The sequence below is a fragment of the Phyllostomus discolor genome, chromosome 14, assembly GCF_004126475.2.
Source record: "Phyllostomus discolor isolate MPI-MPIP mPhyDis1 chromosome 14, mPhyDis1.pri.v3, whole genome shotgun sequence".
NCBI classification, from domain to species: Eukaryota; Metazoa; Chordata; class Mammalia; order Chiroptera; family Phyllostomidae; genus Phyllostomus; species Phyllostomus discolor.
In genome coordinates, this window is record NC_040916.2 from 42,719,505 (window position 1) to 42,735,887 (window position 16,383).

The 16,383-nt window shown below is 47.9% G+C and overlaps 1 protein-coding gene across 2 annotated transcripts in view; it reads right to left on the bottom strand.

Moving 5' to 3' along the window:
* Nucleotides 1–1,167: 1,167 nt before the first annotated feature.
* TBX15 (T-box transcription factor 15) overlaps nucleotides 1,168–16,383 on the bottom strand; it is a 99,964-nt gene continuing 84,748 nt past the window's right edge. For both annotated transcript variants that reach the window (XM_028503019.2, XM_036014964.1), the window contains exons 7-8: nucleotides 14,088–14,185; nucleotides 1,168–3,603 (exon numbers count right to left, since the gene is read on the bottom strand). In XM_028503019.2, coding sequence (XP_028358820.1) covers nucleotides 2,819–3,603; nucleotides 14,088–14,185 — 883 coding nt within the window. In that variant the 3' untranslated portion in view covers nucleotides 1,168–2,818. The remainder of the gene's footprint in view (nucleotides 3,604–14,087; nucleotides 14,186–16,383) is intronic.

Below are 16,383 nucleotides of genomic sequence, written 5' to 3' on the forward strand. Positions count from 1 at the left end.
AGCCATTGTCCCAGCTGTGTTGGCAGCAGTCTGGTGGCTCACAGAATTGACTAGCATGCCCCTCTTTGAAGTTACTTATACCCAAAGCAATGATTAATTAAGGTTTTGCTCCCCTAAACCAATTTCCATTTCCAGCGAATGAGTCTAGGTGTCCGCAAGTCAAGTCCCCCAAATCAAGCTGTAGTGAAATGGGTCAGTGGGCTCCCAATGTAGCTGTCCACCGGGAAGCAGTCCAGGGCAAGGGTAAGAACAGGAGATTCAAGTCCTGGCTCTGCTGCTTCCCAGCCCTACTTAAATACAGATGTGTCCCAGTCTTCATAATCCCAGAGTCCCGTTCACAAAACAATACTTCCTGCCCTGTCCTCATCTCATGGTTGCTGCAGGGTTCGAGTGAGATAATATGGGAACATGCTTACATGTGGAAGAGCTATAGGCACACTACTAGTCTTTTAGAAGTCATCACTTTGTGCAAGACAACTCAAAGACAACAACTGCAAGACAGTACCCCGTGCTGTGGTGAGACATTCAAAGGAGAGGGCATATAGTTATTAAACACACGAAGTAAATCCAGCCACAGAGGCGGGCTTGGCTCCACCCCAGGATGGATGTATCCTCCTTAAGATGTATCTTCCTTCCCAATTGTTCCTCATGGGGCTGACGGGGCCCCAGAGGGACTCAGTGTGAACTGTGGTCAAATTGCCAACTCAGTCACTTGACACCTGAAGGCCTTGGTCAAGAACTTAACCTTTCGAAAGCTTATTTCTGGATCTATAAAATGATGATGAACATAGTACCTATCTGACAGAATGGTGGCATGACTCGATGAGACAGTAACGTGATGTCTGGCCCGTGGCTCAGTTGAGGGCAGGTATCAGGCGCACGAGAGGAGGGCTTCTCCAGCTGGTCCGCAGGTGAACGGCCCACTGCAAGGATCAGACCTGCTTTCAAGTTTCTACTTCCCCCTCTGACAGGCCGATTCTGGGTAGTTCGCTCGATATCTGCGGAGCTCAGTTACTACTCATAAAATGAGGATGGCAATGTTTCCTTTGTGGGGTCTGAATAAAGATCACGGAAAGCGGTGGAGATGAGCGCTCTGTGCTCATCGTGAAGCACAGGGCACACACACGGGCTGCTGCTCGGGTTACCCAAACAAATGAACACACCAGAAACAATGGCAGAGATTTTATTCAGCGGCTTTCTGTGCTTGGCACTTAGAAACAGAGTTCCGTGCATAAGGGCAAATTTTTATACACCTTTTCTTCATACATATTTTACATACCCTTTTTATTGCCCCCTTTTTTAATATTCATAATATCGAATTCCCCACTAGGCACATAAATACATTTATCTACAACACCTCAAAACCAAAAATCTTAATAATATCTGTATTATTTTAATTGGTATTATTTGCATTTCCACACCACTTAAAAAGTTTAGCTTGCACCAAACGCCACTTGCTTTTCTTATCATTAAAGGATTTGAAGGGGAAGGGAGAGATGAAGGCAAAAACCCAAACATCAAAACGCAATGAACTATCTGATAAAACTGGAGGTCTAAGGGCAGATGGAAGGATGTAGGAGGCCCATTGCAATCCCCTGGAACATAACACGATTTCTCCAGCCACAGGGACATTGGGGCAGTGGACCCAGGCCAGGTGTCTGGATCCAACACACAGAAGGCCAGGCTTCTATTCGTCACCTCTGTGCTTGGCTTCATGTGTCGGGCCCCAATCACTCTTCCGTCTTCACACCCCACCCCCCAGTGTCCCTTCCCTGCCAGGCTGCATGCTCTGGAATCAGCACTTCCCACGTGGTGCACCCTCTCCCAGATCACAACGGTCAGGGCTGTGGGATCAAGACGCGTTCCTTGCCCGGTCCCTCTCACCATTGCCCTTGACCATGCATAGTGTCCCAGAGATGTTTACTCCTCAACAACGCCGTGATCCTCTCAATAACCTTCAGGGGGGACAGGGAAAAACAAACCAAAACCAAATTTCCTTGGTGAATTAAATCTCTCAACATCGCTCACACCGCCTCTGTCAGTCTTGCTCTCCGCCTTTCTCTTGCCTTCTATTCTTTCTCTCTCTCTCTCTCTCTCTCCATCTTTTCACAGGACCACCGGAACGTCAATGCTAGCATGCTGAGTAAGGACAGCCAAAGTTTAAAAGCAATCTTCTTCAAGAAGCCAAGTCCAGTTGTTGTGCTGATGTCTTTCCACCCTCACAGATGGGAAGGAGTTCCGAGATACACGGTTCATTCCGGGAACAGGGTAAGCTGCAGGGGGTTGGAAAGCGGGCAGCTGCTGCTGGCCCGGTCCGTCTAGAGTTGTACACAGACATTGTCCATGAAAGCACCCACTCCGGGCCTCCCTCCACAGAGTTCACCCAGTTCTGAGTCAGTGTCCATGTATGTGTGTGTGTGTGGACATGTGTGTGTGCATGCACGCATGTATGTATGGGTAGGTCTGCATGTGTGTGTGGCTAACTTTTCATGGCTGCTAAATGCTAGCATCTCCTTTAAGATTATTATAAAATGATTATTCAGTTTCTTCAAAGGCCACTCTGGAGTAGACAATGCTTTATAAAACTAAGCTTTGGGAAGACAGGAGAATGGCCACTGAGTCAGAGATGATTCCACCGCAAGTATGTTTCAGTGGCTTAAATGTCTCCTGCTGTTCTTGGGTATATGCTATCCTCCTCCAGAAAAAAAAAAATGCAGTTCCTGTGTTTCAAAGCCATTGGGCTCCCAAAGAGGAGGATCTGCCCATGGAGGCCCCGGGGCCTTGGCTGCTGGAGGCTCCGCGGTGCTCGGACTGGCCATTAAACCATGTGTACGGACATCTGGGAGGAGGAGCCGGGGACCGCCCCGTACTGCCGGCCATCACAGGTGTTAGCCGCCTGCTGGTTATTGGGTGAAGGGCTGATCATATGCATGCTGTGCTCCATCCCCGTGGGCAGGTACTGCCTCTCTCCGAAGGCCCCATTGGAAGGCGAAGAACAAAGTAAAGTGCTTTGAGAGGCGCTCAGTTTCTCTGGGCTTGCAGCTAGCCTAGGGGAAGTGGGGAAATTGTATCCGTACAGATTGTAAGGGTTGTGGAGAGAGAAGGCATTGTAGGAGCTCTGCTGCATGTGGCTGCCCCCGAACATGTGTGGTGATGAGGAGGTGGAGGCTGCATTGCCTGCCTGCATGACATACTGAAACTGGGAAGTGGGGAAGGACCCCAGCTGGCCCCCGTAGGCTTCCATCTTGCTGTTGCTAGGCAACGAGGGCGGAGTTGGTATTCCTGAGATCAGGGATGGAGTCCTCTGAGGCATGAAGGTTTCAGAGGGCTGAGTGGCTGCAGCAGCGCCACTCTGGAGCCTGTTGTAGCCACTGTCACTCAGCCCCGGGTAGCTCTGCAGGGCAGCCATGTTGCTTCGGGCACAGGGTGGGTAATCAGAGAGGTTCAGGTTACACAGCTGGCTCTCTCGACAGCCCACGTTGAAAGTGTTGGGGGCCAGATGAAAGGTTGGAGGAGAACAGGATGGAGATAAAAGATGAGAAGAAGCTGAAGGGGATGGTGTGCCAGTGCTGGAGGTGGTCGGGGAGGTGCCTGTGCTGCCCCCTGAAAGACAAAACATGAATTCCCTTAAGACAGAGGCCTTTTAAGTTGAGTCTGTCTAGGCCAGATGCAAGCCACGCCGGAGGTACCCTCAGATGTCCAAGATGGGCCGCCCTGTGCAGAACCGTTGCTTTCTCTTAACTCAGCAAACTTCAGCTAAGTGATTCCACCTGTGTGTGTGCAGCACACCCTCCACAGGAGAGGATGGAGAGGGTGGCAGCCAAGAACACAGAACTCTTGTTTGTCTGTGAAGTGAGTCTTAGTGAGTCTTGTTTTGTAAAAATAATAATAATAAACCTCCTAAACTTTGCCATTTCTTGCCATCAACTTCCCCTTCCAGTACAGACCTCTGGTAGTCAACATTAAAAGCCACTAGCTCAACGTGTCCCGTTCTCAGCGGAAATGCATTAAATATGTCTTTTGACCTGGCACTGTTGCTTACTTCACCATATTTAGTCTTCCAGCTACAAATGTAGGATACCAAGTCCCAGGGTCTTAGTCTCAGAAGAAACACAGCACTTGGGTCAGGGTGGCCAAGTCAAGGTTGAAGCCTGGGAGGGCTGAGCAGAGGGGCCCAGGGGTGGGGCTTGGGGGGTGGGGTTGAAGTTCTGTCATATGAAAGACATTATGAGCACAATTACAGGAGCTAGATGAGGATAAAGCAAAACCAGCCCAAAATGAAATCATTATGACCTGTAGGCTCTGCCAATCTCATTTATAAAAGTCCGCCCCGTCTCAGAGACTGGGACAGATTGTGAGTGGAGTCTTCGGGTCTGGGATGTTTATGAGGACAAGAGCCAAATGGGTCATGAAGGCCAGAGATCTGCATTCTACTCACAGCTCAGCTCCGTGAACCAACCCCGCCATCTGGCCCTAGGTGCACAGCTTTCCCCTCTGGGCTTCCATTTCCTTCTAGAAGACGAGGACTTGGGTTTGATCAGTGGTTCTCAAGCAAGGAGAAGCTGCAGGCTTTAAAAGCTGTTCAAGTCCCAGAATCCCACCTCAGACCAACTACATGAGAATTTCTGAGCATGGGGATTCCGTGTCCATATTATCTTAAAACTCCCCCAAATGATTCTAATGTTCCCATTGAGAACCAATGGAACAAACCAAATTCCTTACTTCAAAGTACCCGAGTAGTGGCTCCTCAACTTGAGCATGCTTGAGAATCACTGGAGGGCTTGTTAAAACTGGAATCCCTGAGCCCGCCCCCACAGTCCCTGATTCCCTCGGTCTGGGGCAGGGCCTCGGAACGTGCACTTCCAGCAAGCTCTCAGGTGAGACTGATGCTGCTGGTCCAGGGAGCACTCTTTGGGTTAGAGGACCTCTAGGTCCCTTTCAACTCATGAAGCTCCTGTATCTGAAAGGGTTGCTCCCATGACCTGTGGATATAGACTTGGACTGGTGGCTGATGCTCCAAAAGACAAAGGGTCAGTTCAACACAACCTGGTTTAGCCTTCGGGTAGTTTAAGAAGGCCAAAAATGACCTTTGCGAGCATCCCCTTTCCTGGGCCAGGAAGCAACAGTGCAGCATCCACTTCCGGTCTCCCCACTGGAAACTCAAGACAGCAGCGAGTGCTGGGGCTGAGGGGTCTTTCATTTGAATTCTCTGGAATGAGCAGCTTCCAGGTCTTCCATGGGAATCTCCCATGGTGGAGTCCCTCCTTCAGGGCAAGACTGGGAGTTCCCCAGAACTACTGAGACCCACGATTCCCCACGGAACAGAGGGCATGGTGCCCTCCGGGTCGTCCACAATTCAGGAAGCGACTCTTAGAACCTGAGCTGCTGTAAAAGGGTAAAGGGCATTTTCAGTGAAGAGAAGTAGGAGTAAAGTTTTTATTATTGAGGGAACTGTTAAAAAAAAGAACTGGAAAGCTATCCAATATCGGGATTGAGAAGATGCCATCCCTAGAGTGCCCGGGAGGGGGGTCCAGACGTGCAAAAAGGGAGGCAGACACCTCAAAGAGAAGCCAAAGTTAATTTCTAGCAGGAAAACAAAGGCCTCGGCCTACATCTACAAATACAGTAGCAGTACTGGGTGCAGAAATACAAATTTAGCTCTTGATAGTTTTCTTAGAGTTAAATTTTTCAGAGCCCAACTAATATTTCTTCCTTGGTCAAAAGGATTTCCCCAATGACTTTCCAAGGTAGAAATGGATTTAGTTATAAATAGCTGCCGATTATAGAGTCATTTCAGGAAATTCTGCTTCCTTGTTTTTTGTTCATGCCTAATATTCCTTTAAGAGAGGTAAAAAGACTCTTAGTAAGAGATGTTCAACCATCTCTAGGCCACACTGGAGGAAGAAGAGTTGTCTTGAGCCACACAATGAATACACAAACATTAACAAAAACTGATGAGCAAAAAAAAAGGTTTAAGTAAGTTTATGATTTTGTGCTGGGCTGCACTCATACCCATTCTGGGCCACATGCAGCCCACTGGCTGGACACCTCTTACTAAGGTCAACATTGTAAAAACCTCCGGAAGACCTAAGTCAGCAGCTGGCCCTGGTAGGAAGAGCACCAGTCCCGATTCCAGGTTTGCCGGCACCCACCCAGCTCATGCCCACAGGCCAGGTGGGCTACCTCTAAGTCCTCTCATCTGTGAGGTGAGGGGCTTGAACTGATAAGACTTCAGTTTCTGTTTTTTTCAAAATCATATCTGTGTGTGAGGATTCAATGGATGCTAAACGTGTCAATGGCCAACAAGAAGTTCTTTCCAGGAATCTCAGTCTGGGAAGGGGAGGCTGAGAAGGATGAGAAAGAACTTCTCATGCATCTGGTCCCTCTGAATGCTCTGCCCACAGGGCCCTATGGGTAGCTTGGGAGCTCGTTTTCTGCAAGCCTGTGGTTCCTCTTAGAGGCATTCTACACATTTTCCTTGTCTTTCACCCTAAATGCCATGAGCTTCTGTGAAATAAATGCTACGGCACAAATGGAGAAACCTGACTCCAGCTGTAAAGAGAGTTGTGTTTTATGAGCTATGTATCTGGTCTCCTCGCTTTGAGAGTCCATCCTCGTGCTCCCAGAGCGGGCGTTCATGCAGTCCCCCAGGAGACCGCCTGTTCAGCACGCCGCACTGTCCCGTCACAGGTCCGCTCCATCAGCGCTGGGCCTCGCTCTGCAGCAGGAAGTGCGGGATGGGGCAGATGACTTTTTACAACTCTAAATGGTTTTCTCGGATGGCCCACAATGGAATGAATGGTACTGATTTAAGGCCTCAGTTGGTTTCACTACCCAAAAAAAAAATCATAATAATAAGGGAACTATTAACAAGTTACAGGGATTTCTGCTGAGCAGATGAGAGGCACATGTTAAAAAGTTTGTAGTCAGCTTGCTTTGGCTTTTAAATGACACTCACTGGAAATGAGACTTGGTGGCCTGCTGAGCTGCAGGGGGTGAGAGCCCCCCCACCATGAAGTAGTGTTTGAAGGGGGAGATAGCAAACCTGTGAGGACAAGGTCATAACGTTTCCATTCGCATTGAAGAAATGCTCTGATGCACTTGAAGTTCTCCATGCAGGTAACAGCGAGTTTTCAAAGTCCGCATAGAGAAGACTGTGCTATGCATTTTGCAGAGAAGCAAACAGAGAAACTCAGAAGTCTTTACTCTCTTGTGATCTAACAACTTGTCAGCTGCTGAACAAGATTGGGAGTGCCAGCCAAGTGCTAAGTACGCAGAAGGAGGCAGGCTGCCCTCCCTGTGCATTTCAACACTTGGCTTCCTGGAGGCTTCTCCTCGCAGAGGAGCTCAGGCAGAGGGAGAGGCCAGGCCGCCTGACACAGAGGGGTCAGAACTGCGTCTCGGAGAACAGCACGCCTCCCTTTCCTGCGGCTCATCCCCTCTCTACCCACCAGGTCCAAGAGCTCAGGGTCTCCATTTAAACGTCATTTAATGATGAACGTGGTTTACAGAGTCAAACCAACCCAGTTCCAATTCCAGCCGTTGTCCTGACCTTAGCAAATTAGCCTTTCCATATGAATGGAATTGTGAATATCTACCTGGTAGGGATTTTAAGGAAATAGATGAAATAATATATATTACAAAGTGCATATAGGTGTTAACTGTGTGTTTCTTTTCCTCCTCCTTTGTAGGAGTGAAGGGAGGTGAAGGGAATCTTGGTGTGTTTGGGCTCTGATGGGACGGCTGTCGGGTGTTGGCCTCTGTCCTGGGAGCTGAGCATCGTGGCCTTGCCACTGGTGAGCTGTGTCACAGGCGGATGCCCTGACGTCACAGGCTCAAGGGGCCTCTGTGGCTGGGAATGACAGAGCGCTGGGCACACAAGGGCTCTCTATGGGCCCACCAGGGCCATATTGCCAACTGTGTTCCCCCTCTGAACCATCTGCCCCTCCCCCCTCCCCTCTGCCCCTATGGACACAGATGCCCCACCTCTCTCCATCTCTCCTCAGATCAAGCAAAGCAGAACGGAACACAGACAGGCCGACTGGTCTCTTTCCCCAGCGGATTGGGACCACTGACTGTACTCAGAGGACTTAATCCACTTCTGGGAGGTGATCGCCATGTAATGCCCATGACTTACTTATTTTATAGCTGGAAGTTGGTACCTCTTCACCTTTTTTGCCCATCACCACCCCCTCGCCCCCAGCAACCATCAGTTTGTTCTCTGTCTCTGTGAGCCTTTCTGTTTTGTTCTGTTTGTTCTGTTTCACAGATTCCACGTATAAGTGAGCAGGGATACACAGCATAGGGAATATAGCCAATGATATCAGAATCACTTTGTATGGTGGCAGATATTTATTAAACTTGTCATGGCGATCACATTTGTATATGCAGTAATCACATTGTAAGGAATATAAATGTTGAATCACCATGTTGTACACCTGACACTAATGTGATATTTTTAAAAATATAATGCCCTAAGTAACCAAAACCTCTCTGGCATCCCAAGATCAATCCCTTACCTGTCCCACCCCTGCACCCTATTTTATTTGAGGACTGAAGTGAGAAGGTGCTCATTAAAATTCAAATTTGACATCAATTTGCTCCAATATTCCAGGCTAACAGCCAAAACAACCAAAAAGAATACATGTTTGGCAGTGATTCCACATGAGGACAACAGCCTAGAATATCCTTGTCCACCATGAAGACAAGCGAAATGTGACCATGCAAATCCTGAATAGCAAACCTGCTGACTTGTGCATCTTTAAGTTGATCACTTCCAGACTGTAATACAGAGGCTTTCGCTTACAGCTTCCTTTTGGGTTTATTTTGTTGTGCTGCCCCCTCACAAAAAAAAAAAAAAAAAAAAAAAAAAAAAAAAACACTTGAAAACAGTAAAACAAAACCCCATCTGGACTAGTAAAGAATAAATTTCCATGTAATTACTCGGTTCCACGAGCCATACTCTTTTCTCATATGACGTGATGGCATTTGTCCCTGAGGAGCGCTGACTCACTGTGTATCTGAGACGCCTTCTTTGCGGCTTTCGAACAGATAAGAGGTAAAAAGTCAGCCCCCGTGGGCTGATTCCAGGGAATAAACCCAGTAGCCGTGCAGTTTAATGATCCCAGCCCTGTTCGTACCAACCAAGGACCTATCTACCCTTCCTCAGCGCCCTTCTCAAACTGCGGGTGTGAAACAGTAGAGCACTAATGAAACTGGGTGGTCTCAGTCTTAGAAAGACTCTGCATGCATCCTTCTGCCTGAAGTTCAAAGGCATGCATTGGCCCAAACCTCTTCCCTCTAAAACAGCTTTTAACGTCATTGCCTGGTTCTGAATTTTCACTTTGGTCCCTCTGCTTCTTCTATGGCCCTACTCTATGCCTACCAAGTTCCTAAGTGGAGTGCCCCATTTTCTTCACTTGCCACAAACTTGTTTCTCTGCCTTCCCTTCTTCAGTGTGCATCTGCTGTTGTTATAATTTAGACCGAATCAATCTGCTTGCGTCCTGGCGTTCGTACCTGGTTTCCCACTGAGTAACACCCTCTCTTCCACTCTCACCCCTTTGCCGGATCTCCAGGGAAAGAATGTGACACATGCCAGGACAATCCAGGCATGGTGTTCCCTTCCTCCAGGGCCACAGCAGTTGGTTCAGGGGACTCAATTAGAGTCAGTGAGACTCCATGAGATTTTGCGAGAACCCTTAGGAAAGAGGCACATGACCTTCCCCATCAGAGTTAAACCTAAAAGGATGCAGGTCCAGGGCTGCTGGCAGCTAAGTTGCCACCCTGGGGAGCCTGAGAGTGAAGTGCTGACATCTCAGAGGAGGGTGGTGGCAAGGGAGGTCAGTGATGTGGATGGACTTAAGGACTCTTGATAGCTGGAGCTGGTAGGGGAGAGGAACCTCCAGGCAGACGGAAGGATGGGGGTGCCATCCTTCCAGGAGAGGGCGCCAATCTGTGCCATAATCCCTGGATTCAGTTTTGGACACACTGAGTTTAAGGCTTTGGGGACAAAATAGAAAATGCAAGGAATAACTGTCAGTTTCAGTGATGGAACTGAGAGTTCTCCAATCCCTGTCACGAGCTCCTCAAGGGCTTTATTCCTTATCTCAGTGATAAATGAAATTGGCTACTTTGGGATCCTTACAGTGATCGCACAGTCATTCAGAGACCGCAATCCATTCAACCGCCCTCCTTTCCCAATCTCTTACTAGTAGGAACATGCTCAGTAACTGATTCCTCTCACGACCACCAACCTCTAAGTAACGCCAGATCTCCAACCAATAGAGACCCTCGTCATTCTCACTGTTAACTACCTGACAGGCATTAGAACACCCGACGGTGGTGACAACTGTCTAGGAACGGCTGCTGCCAGGTGAGGAGAGGGAGGGCTTCTATCCATGGCGGGCCTGTCCCCTACTTTCCGCGGGTGCAGACATTTGCCAGCTCTGGGGTCACAGGTCCTGGCGGGCTCCTTTTAGCACAGCAGTTGTCAGAAACACTTTGAGGCACGGCTCACAAACGCTCTCTCGGTTTTGGCTGTACAAGTAGCTCCGCTGACCACATCAGCATAAGAAGAACATCTCAACCCCGTCAGAACAACAGAATGGGACTTGACAGCTGGCCTGGGCTGTTATTTCTTTTCTTTGGCCTCTGTATTGTCTTAGCAAACTCCCCAAGTGTAACTTAGTTGGTTAGTTTGCTTTGTCCCTGTCACGAGCAGCATTCAAGCAAAGCCATCCATGAATTATCATTTCTGTCTCTGACTGTCCACAAGTACAAACTCCCTTGCTAATTCTATGGGAATCTGTCTGAAGGTCAGACCATACACTTGACTTCATTAAAACAAAATATGGACTGATTTGGAGCTAATGCACAAGTTGTTGAACAAGAAACCACCCACTGGAACAGTCAACTAAATTGTATGAAGGTTAAATTTGTTTATTTTTAGAGAGAGGAGAAGGGAGGGAGAAAGGGAGAGAAACACCGACGTGTGGGAAACACATCGATGGATGGATGGCCTCTCGCGCGCCCCAACTGGAGACCTGGCTTGCACCCAGGCACGTGCCCTGACCCGTACTGAAACCTGCCAGGGCCAAACTAAAGTTTTTTTTTCTAGAAAATTGAAGTTGTACTAAGTACGAATGGAGGAAGATACTGTGGTCTGGTGGAAACTGTCCTGTCAAGTAAGAGATCCACTGCAGAGTTCTCAGCTCAGTTCTGCCGCCACTCAGCTGCAGATGCAGCACTAGGCTGCTCCGTGCCTCGGTTCCTTTTTGTGCAAAAGGCAGAGGATAATGAATCCCATGCATGCTTCCTATGAGCAAACACAACTATATAGAACACCCATTCAATATGTCTTTAAAATCAGAGGGTTTGGGTTTTTGCAAAAGTGTGGTTCATTCACCTAAGGATTTTCCTTGGAATTTTATCAACAGATGGATCTTAATGAAAGAGAAACAAAAATAATGCAAGGATGCAAGGGCAGGATGAAAAAAGCATCCTTAACCTCATCCAAGCAGAGAGCTCACGCAGCCCCCAGCAGCAGCGGCACAAAACCGTCTTGAGCCATGTATTCGACATGCCAGACGGTCCTGTGCATGAGACAACGAGGTCATATGGACACCTTGGTGAGTCAGTCCTTGCATGGAGGTCAGGTTCAGCGCCACCCCGCCAAGACTCTCCTCACTAAAAGGTGATTGCTACACCATCAGTCTGCCGCTGAGGTTTCCTCTAGAAGTTCACCACTGCCTACTTCTTCCAGGACAGAAAAACAGGCCCACACAGATGGCTGCACCTCTTTTCTTCATGTCATGAGTGATACTGTCCAGAGTTCCTATAACCCTTAGTCCTTACGGGAAGAGGGAATGGGTATTGTTACTTTTACCTCCTTTGTTAACGTCAAGAAACCAAGCCACATATTTTTTAATAATGAGAATCTGGATCAAGTTCAGTGTATAGTTCAAAAATGTACTTCAATTATACTATTTAATAGGGTCTTGGCTTTTCCTCTGGCCCATCCCACTGCCATATGTATCCAATAATTCAAGCTCATTCTCCCCCTGCGAGTTGCTGAGTAAACGTGACGTTTTATTTCGAAAGTTCAGTTTCTCTTTAACTACGGTTTGCCAGGTTTCACCAGTAAGTCTCCATATCAATAAATTTTCAGTGGAACCACCATGAAACCTGCAATACGTACACCTAAGCTGCTCCCACGCCTGCCCAGTGGCCCCCCAGCCAGGTGAAATGCTGTCAGCAGCCCCAACACCACTCCCCATCCACACCCACACACAGTGGGGGGTGGTGCCCCAAGATGTAATCACACAGTGACCCTGCCTCCCTGAGCCACAATGCCACCGTGTGACCTCATTCATCGTCCACTGGGTACTTCCCAGGTGCCAGGCCCTGCAGTAAGTCTTGGGACTCGGCAGTGAACACAGTGTTACCACCAGCACCTGTTCTCAGGAACTGCAATATCTCTGCCAGCGCCTTCACACCAGCCTCCGTGATACCGATGCTGCTTAGCGAGAGCTCGGAGAGCCCAAGAGGAAGGCAAAGGCCTGTCAGCAAGAAGCCATCTCAGAAATACACAAGGTCAAGTGTGTGTGATGCATTTTCATTTATAAAGCATGTTTATATGAGGGGCCTCAGAAAAAGATCGTCACTTTTTGGTGGGTGGGGCAGCTGGGGCCCAGACACCGAAATAGCTTGCCTGAGATTACATAGAGCTAGTGACCACCAAGGATAAGGGCCCAGACCTCCTGACTCCCCATAAAACCTCTGCCTCAAAAGGGCCACACAGGCCTAAAAGTGACACGCTGAATATTTACTCTCCTGCTTCTATCAAAGCTGTATGGGGAGCAAGTCACTTCCTGGGGGGGGGGGGGGGGGGGGGGGGGGCTTCCTCGTTTCTTCCACTTACGGAAAAAGAGATAGAAATTCTGAATTGTTTGCCTTACCAGATCCCAGTGAAGATGAACGTTTTGAATCATCAGAAAAGCAGTATCTCTTCACCCTGATTCACCTTCCCCTTAGTCTCCATACACAGAGACACAAGGGGATGTAGGTGATGGTGATGATGGTGATGACAACCACCGCTAGCATGTACTGAGTGCTCCCTATGTTTTTAAATGCATTATTATCTCACTTCATCTTCACAGGAATTCTATTACGTTTCCTCATTTTGCAGATGAGAAAATTAAGCAGCATAAAGGATGAGGGACTGGACCAAGTCCGCAAAGCTTGGGGGGAAGAGCAATAGGAGCCTAACCCAAGTGCCTATGCTCTTCATCTCTATGTTCGTCTTAATCCATGAACGGTGGCATTTTGGTGGAACAGAACAGGCTCAGTCTATCATTTTGACTGGTGTCACTTTTGAGTAGGACAAGACTGGAGAGGGGAACTCAGAGGTGCCTGACTTGGTGGGAAACTGTCACTCTGGTACCTGATGAACAGGGGAGTCACTGAGCCCTCTGAGCACGTGGCCACCGGTTCCCCAGCCTGCGCCGCAAGGGAAGAGATGTGAGAAACTGGGTGAAAAGCACGGAGCAGGGGCACAAGGGAGTCTACCTAGCCCATCACCTTGAGAGGTGTGTTCCACTGAAGTAGAAAAGGAGACAGCATGAGGTACAGACCCAGGCGGGTTTACAGAGCCCACTCCTTGCTTTCAGACCCAGGGCGATTTATTCCCATCGTCCAAAGCCAGGTTTTTTCTCATCCACAAAACTAAGAAAACCTATAAGGCTGCCACGAGGAATGAATGGAGTTATCATGAGGATCTCTTCAAACGCCAAGAGCATTGTGAACGGTTGGTGACAGAAATGATCCTCTCCCCATCGTCAAAATCGTGCCTGCATAACCTCACTTTTAGGAAGGCAGAGGGAGTGTGGGGTGCGGGGGGGGGGGGAGGCGCTGCCCAGAACTGGCCTGTTCGCACAAGTGGCGATGCTTTTGTTATTTGCAGAGCAACCAAGTTCTCTTCGTTTCGGGGAAATCCGGCTCGGCTGGGGGCCAGGTGCGCTATATTCAGTTCAGCTCTCACTCCCTCCCCGGCCCTACTTCTGAGCAGAGGCCCTGCCAGGGCCTTACCTTGCTGCTTCTGCATGGTGGTGAAGTCCTCAAAGGTGAGTGTGCGCACAGGGGGTCTCCAGAACGCATAAGTCTCCATGATGGCTTCCAGTCCAGTTCTGCAGGGAGAAAAGCCAGCAAAGGAAGTTGTAAATAACCCAAAGAAATACACTGACTTTTTTACCGATCCTGGGTGGTTTGTCTGGCAAGTGGTCTGGTACGGAGGCATGAGAGACAGCACCACCAGGAAATGAGTCTGGCAGAGCACAAGGCACAGATGACACTAGGTGGCAGGAGAAAGAAGAAATGAACCCAATTCAGATGATCTGCAAACAAGTCATAACTACGATGGAACTTCACTCTGACCTTCTTCAAAGGAGGTCTGGTCTGCATGAAAGAGAGAACACGTTAAGGTCAGGGTAGCTGATATCATGAACAGGGGTGAGCCCAGAGTAGCACGGGCCATCCCTGGCACAGGGCAATGTCATCATCACTACAGAGTGCACTGACCCAGCCTGTCCCAGAGTCAACCCCACCACTGGGTACGTGCAGTCCATGAAACTGACAAGCAGGGCAAGAGAAATAAAAGGTGAGGTAAGCAATCAAATACACCTGAGTTTCTGTTGGAACAAGAAATACCTACCTGAAGGTGAAGAGAGGGATTGACCCCAGAAATGACACCTCAAGCAAAGAGACCGATCCACTTCTGCAAATATTTATCTGTATTTCATAATCTAATAATCAAGCCGAACTTTGAGGGTCAGATACTCGGGACTGTCAGACTTCAGGAAACAACCAGGAGTTTGCAGATACATTACTTGAAGGCTTCTGTTTCATTGATATTGGAAACTCCATTCATTGAACTATGCACGCAGTCCTACTTTACCCTTCAATCAATTCTCTCTGCACCACATCAGTGAGGTGTTGATGGATATCAATTTAACATAATTACCCAAGTTACCTCAGACATACTCTTGCTGATACTCCATATGGTCAAAAGAGAGTATTGTAGTTGGGGTTTCCTGTAAAGCTTTGAACACATATCCTGACATTTGAGCTTTCTTTAACATTGACTGCTTCTACCTAAATGGAGGAAGGGCAAGTTCAAGGACAGTGGAGGAGGCTGGAGGAGGAGGGGAGAGAAGTGGCACCAGTCACTGGAATGTAACGTGCTGTCCTTTCCCGGAAAAGACAAGCTTTCACTCTTGAGATGAAACCTAGGCTGCCTTTCCAACTCCCTAGGTAATGCATTTCCAGAATTCTCTATAGTCTTGTGTACCGGGAAGAAAGTGAGAAGTTTTATTTTTAAGTGAGAACAAATACTCTTTCCTTATAAATGACTCTAAGATCCCCCGAGGTTCTTCTCAGATGAGCTCCTGATATACTGATTGGCTCTTTGTGTTGGAAAACCTCCTCTCTGAACAGGCCTTACGTGCACAGTTAACTTTCTAAAGTCTTCTCTGGAATCTTGGAGGCTTTAAATACACCGACGTTGGCAAATCGAACTCTGTATTTTTAGAAGAGGTGGAGAGAAGAGGGTGTTGCATGGTGTTTATTAGCTGTTAATCTGTTAAAAGTAGGAATAGAAGACATCTCCACCTAGTCACCCTACGTTAATGCTGAATACAGTAAATGAAACTATTTGTGGAGAGAAAGAGTCCCAGCAGTTAGGAAGTTCAGAATAATAAGGGGCTAGGCAGGTAAAGCCACACGGAGCCCTCTGTTCTGGAATGTTAGTGACCCATGAGAGTATCTTAGGGGTCCCTTTGGGGGCATGGGAGGCTCATTGCCAATGGCAACATATTTATTTTTCTACCTCCTATTCCATTCTTCCCAAGAGCATGCACTGGTGATGATGACAAAACATTAGCTCAAGGACAAAGAACAGTCTCTTCTCATTTCATAATAAGGAGGCACAAGATTGCAAAGTACCAGTAACACTGTGATACACTGCCAATATTATGTTCATTAAAGAAAGAGAAAATGAACTTGGATTTCATTTTCATAACAGGCAAAAAGACTGTGGCAAATGTATGAATAATTTTATTTGAAGCAGTCAGTTCTGTATAAGAGAGTGACCATTTACCCAAATCTAAAAATCCAACTGAAAGACTGCGTTGTAGAATCGTGGATTTAAAAAACAGAGATATTGGGTGTGGTCAACTTCTACTTTCTATGACACCATCTTGGGTGGTAATCCAGCCTGTGTTGAAGTATTTCCCAAGGAAACCATTCAACTTTTTGACTATTCTATTAGAAAGTTCTTCCTGACTTTGGGCTGAAATCTCTAACATAACTTTTACCCCCTGGTTCCATT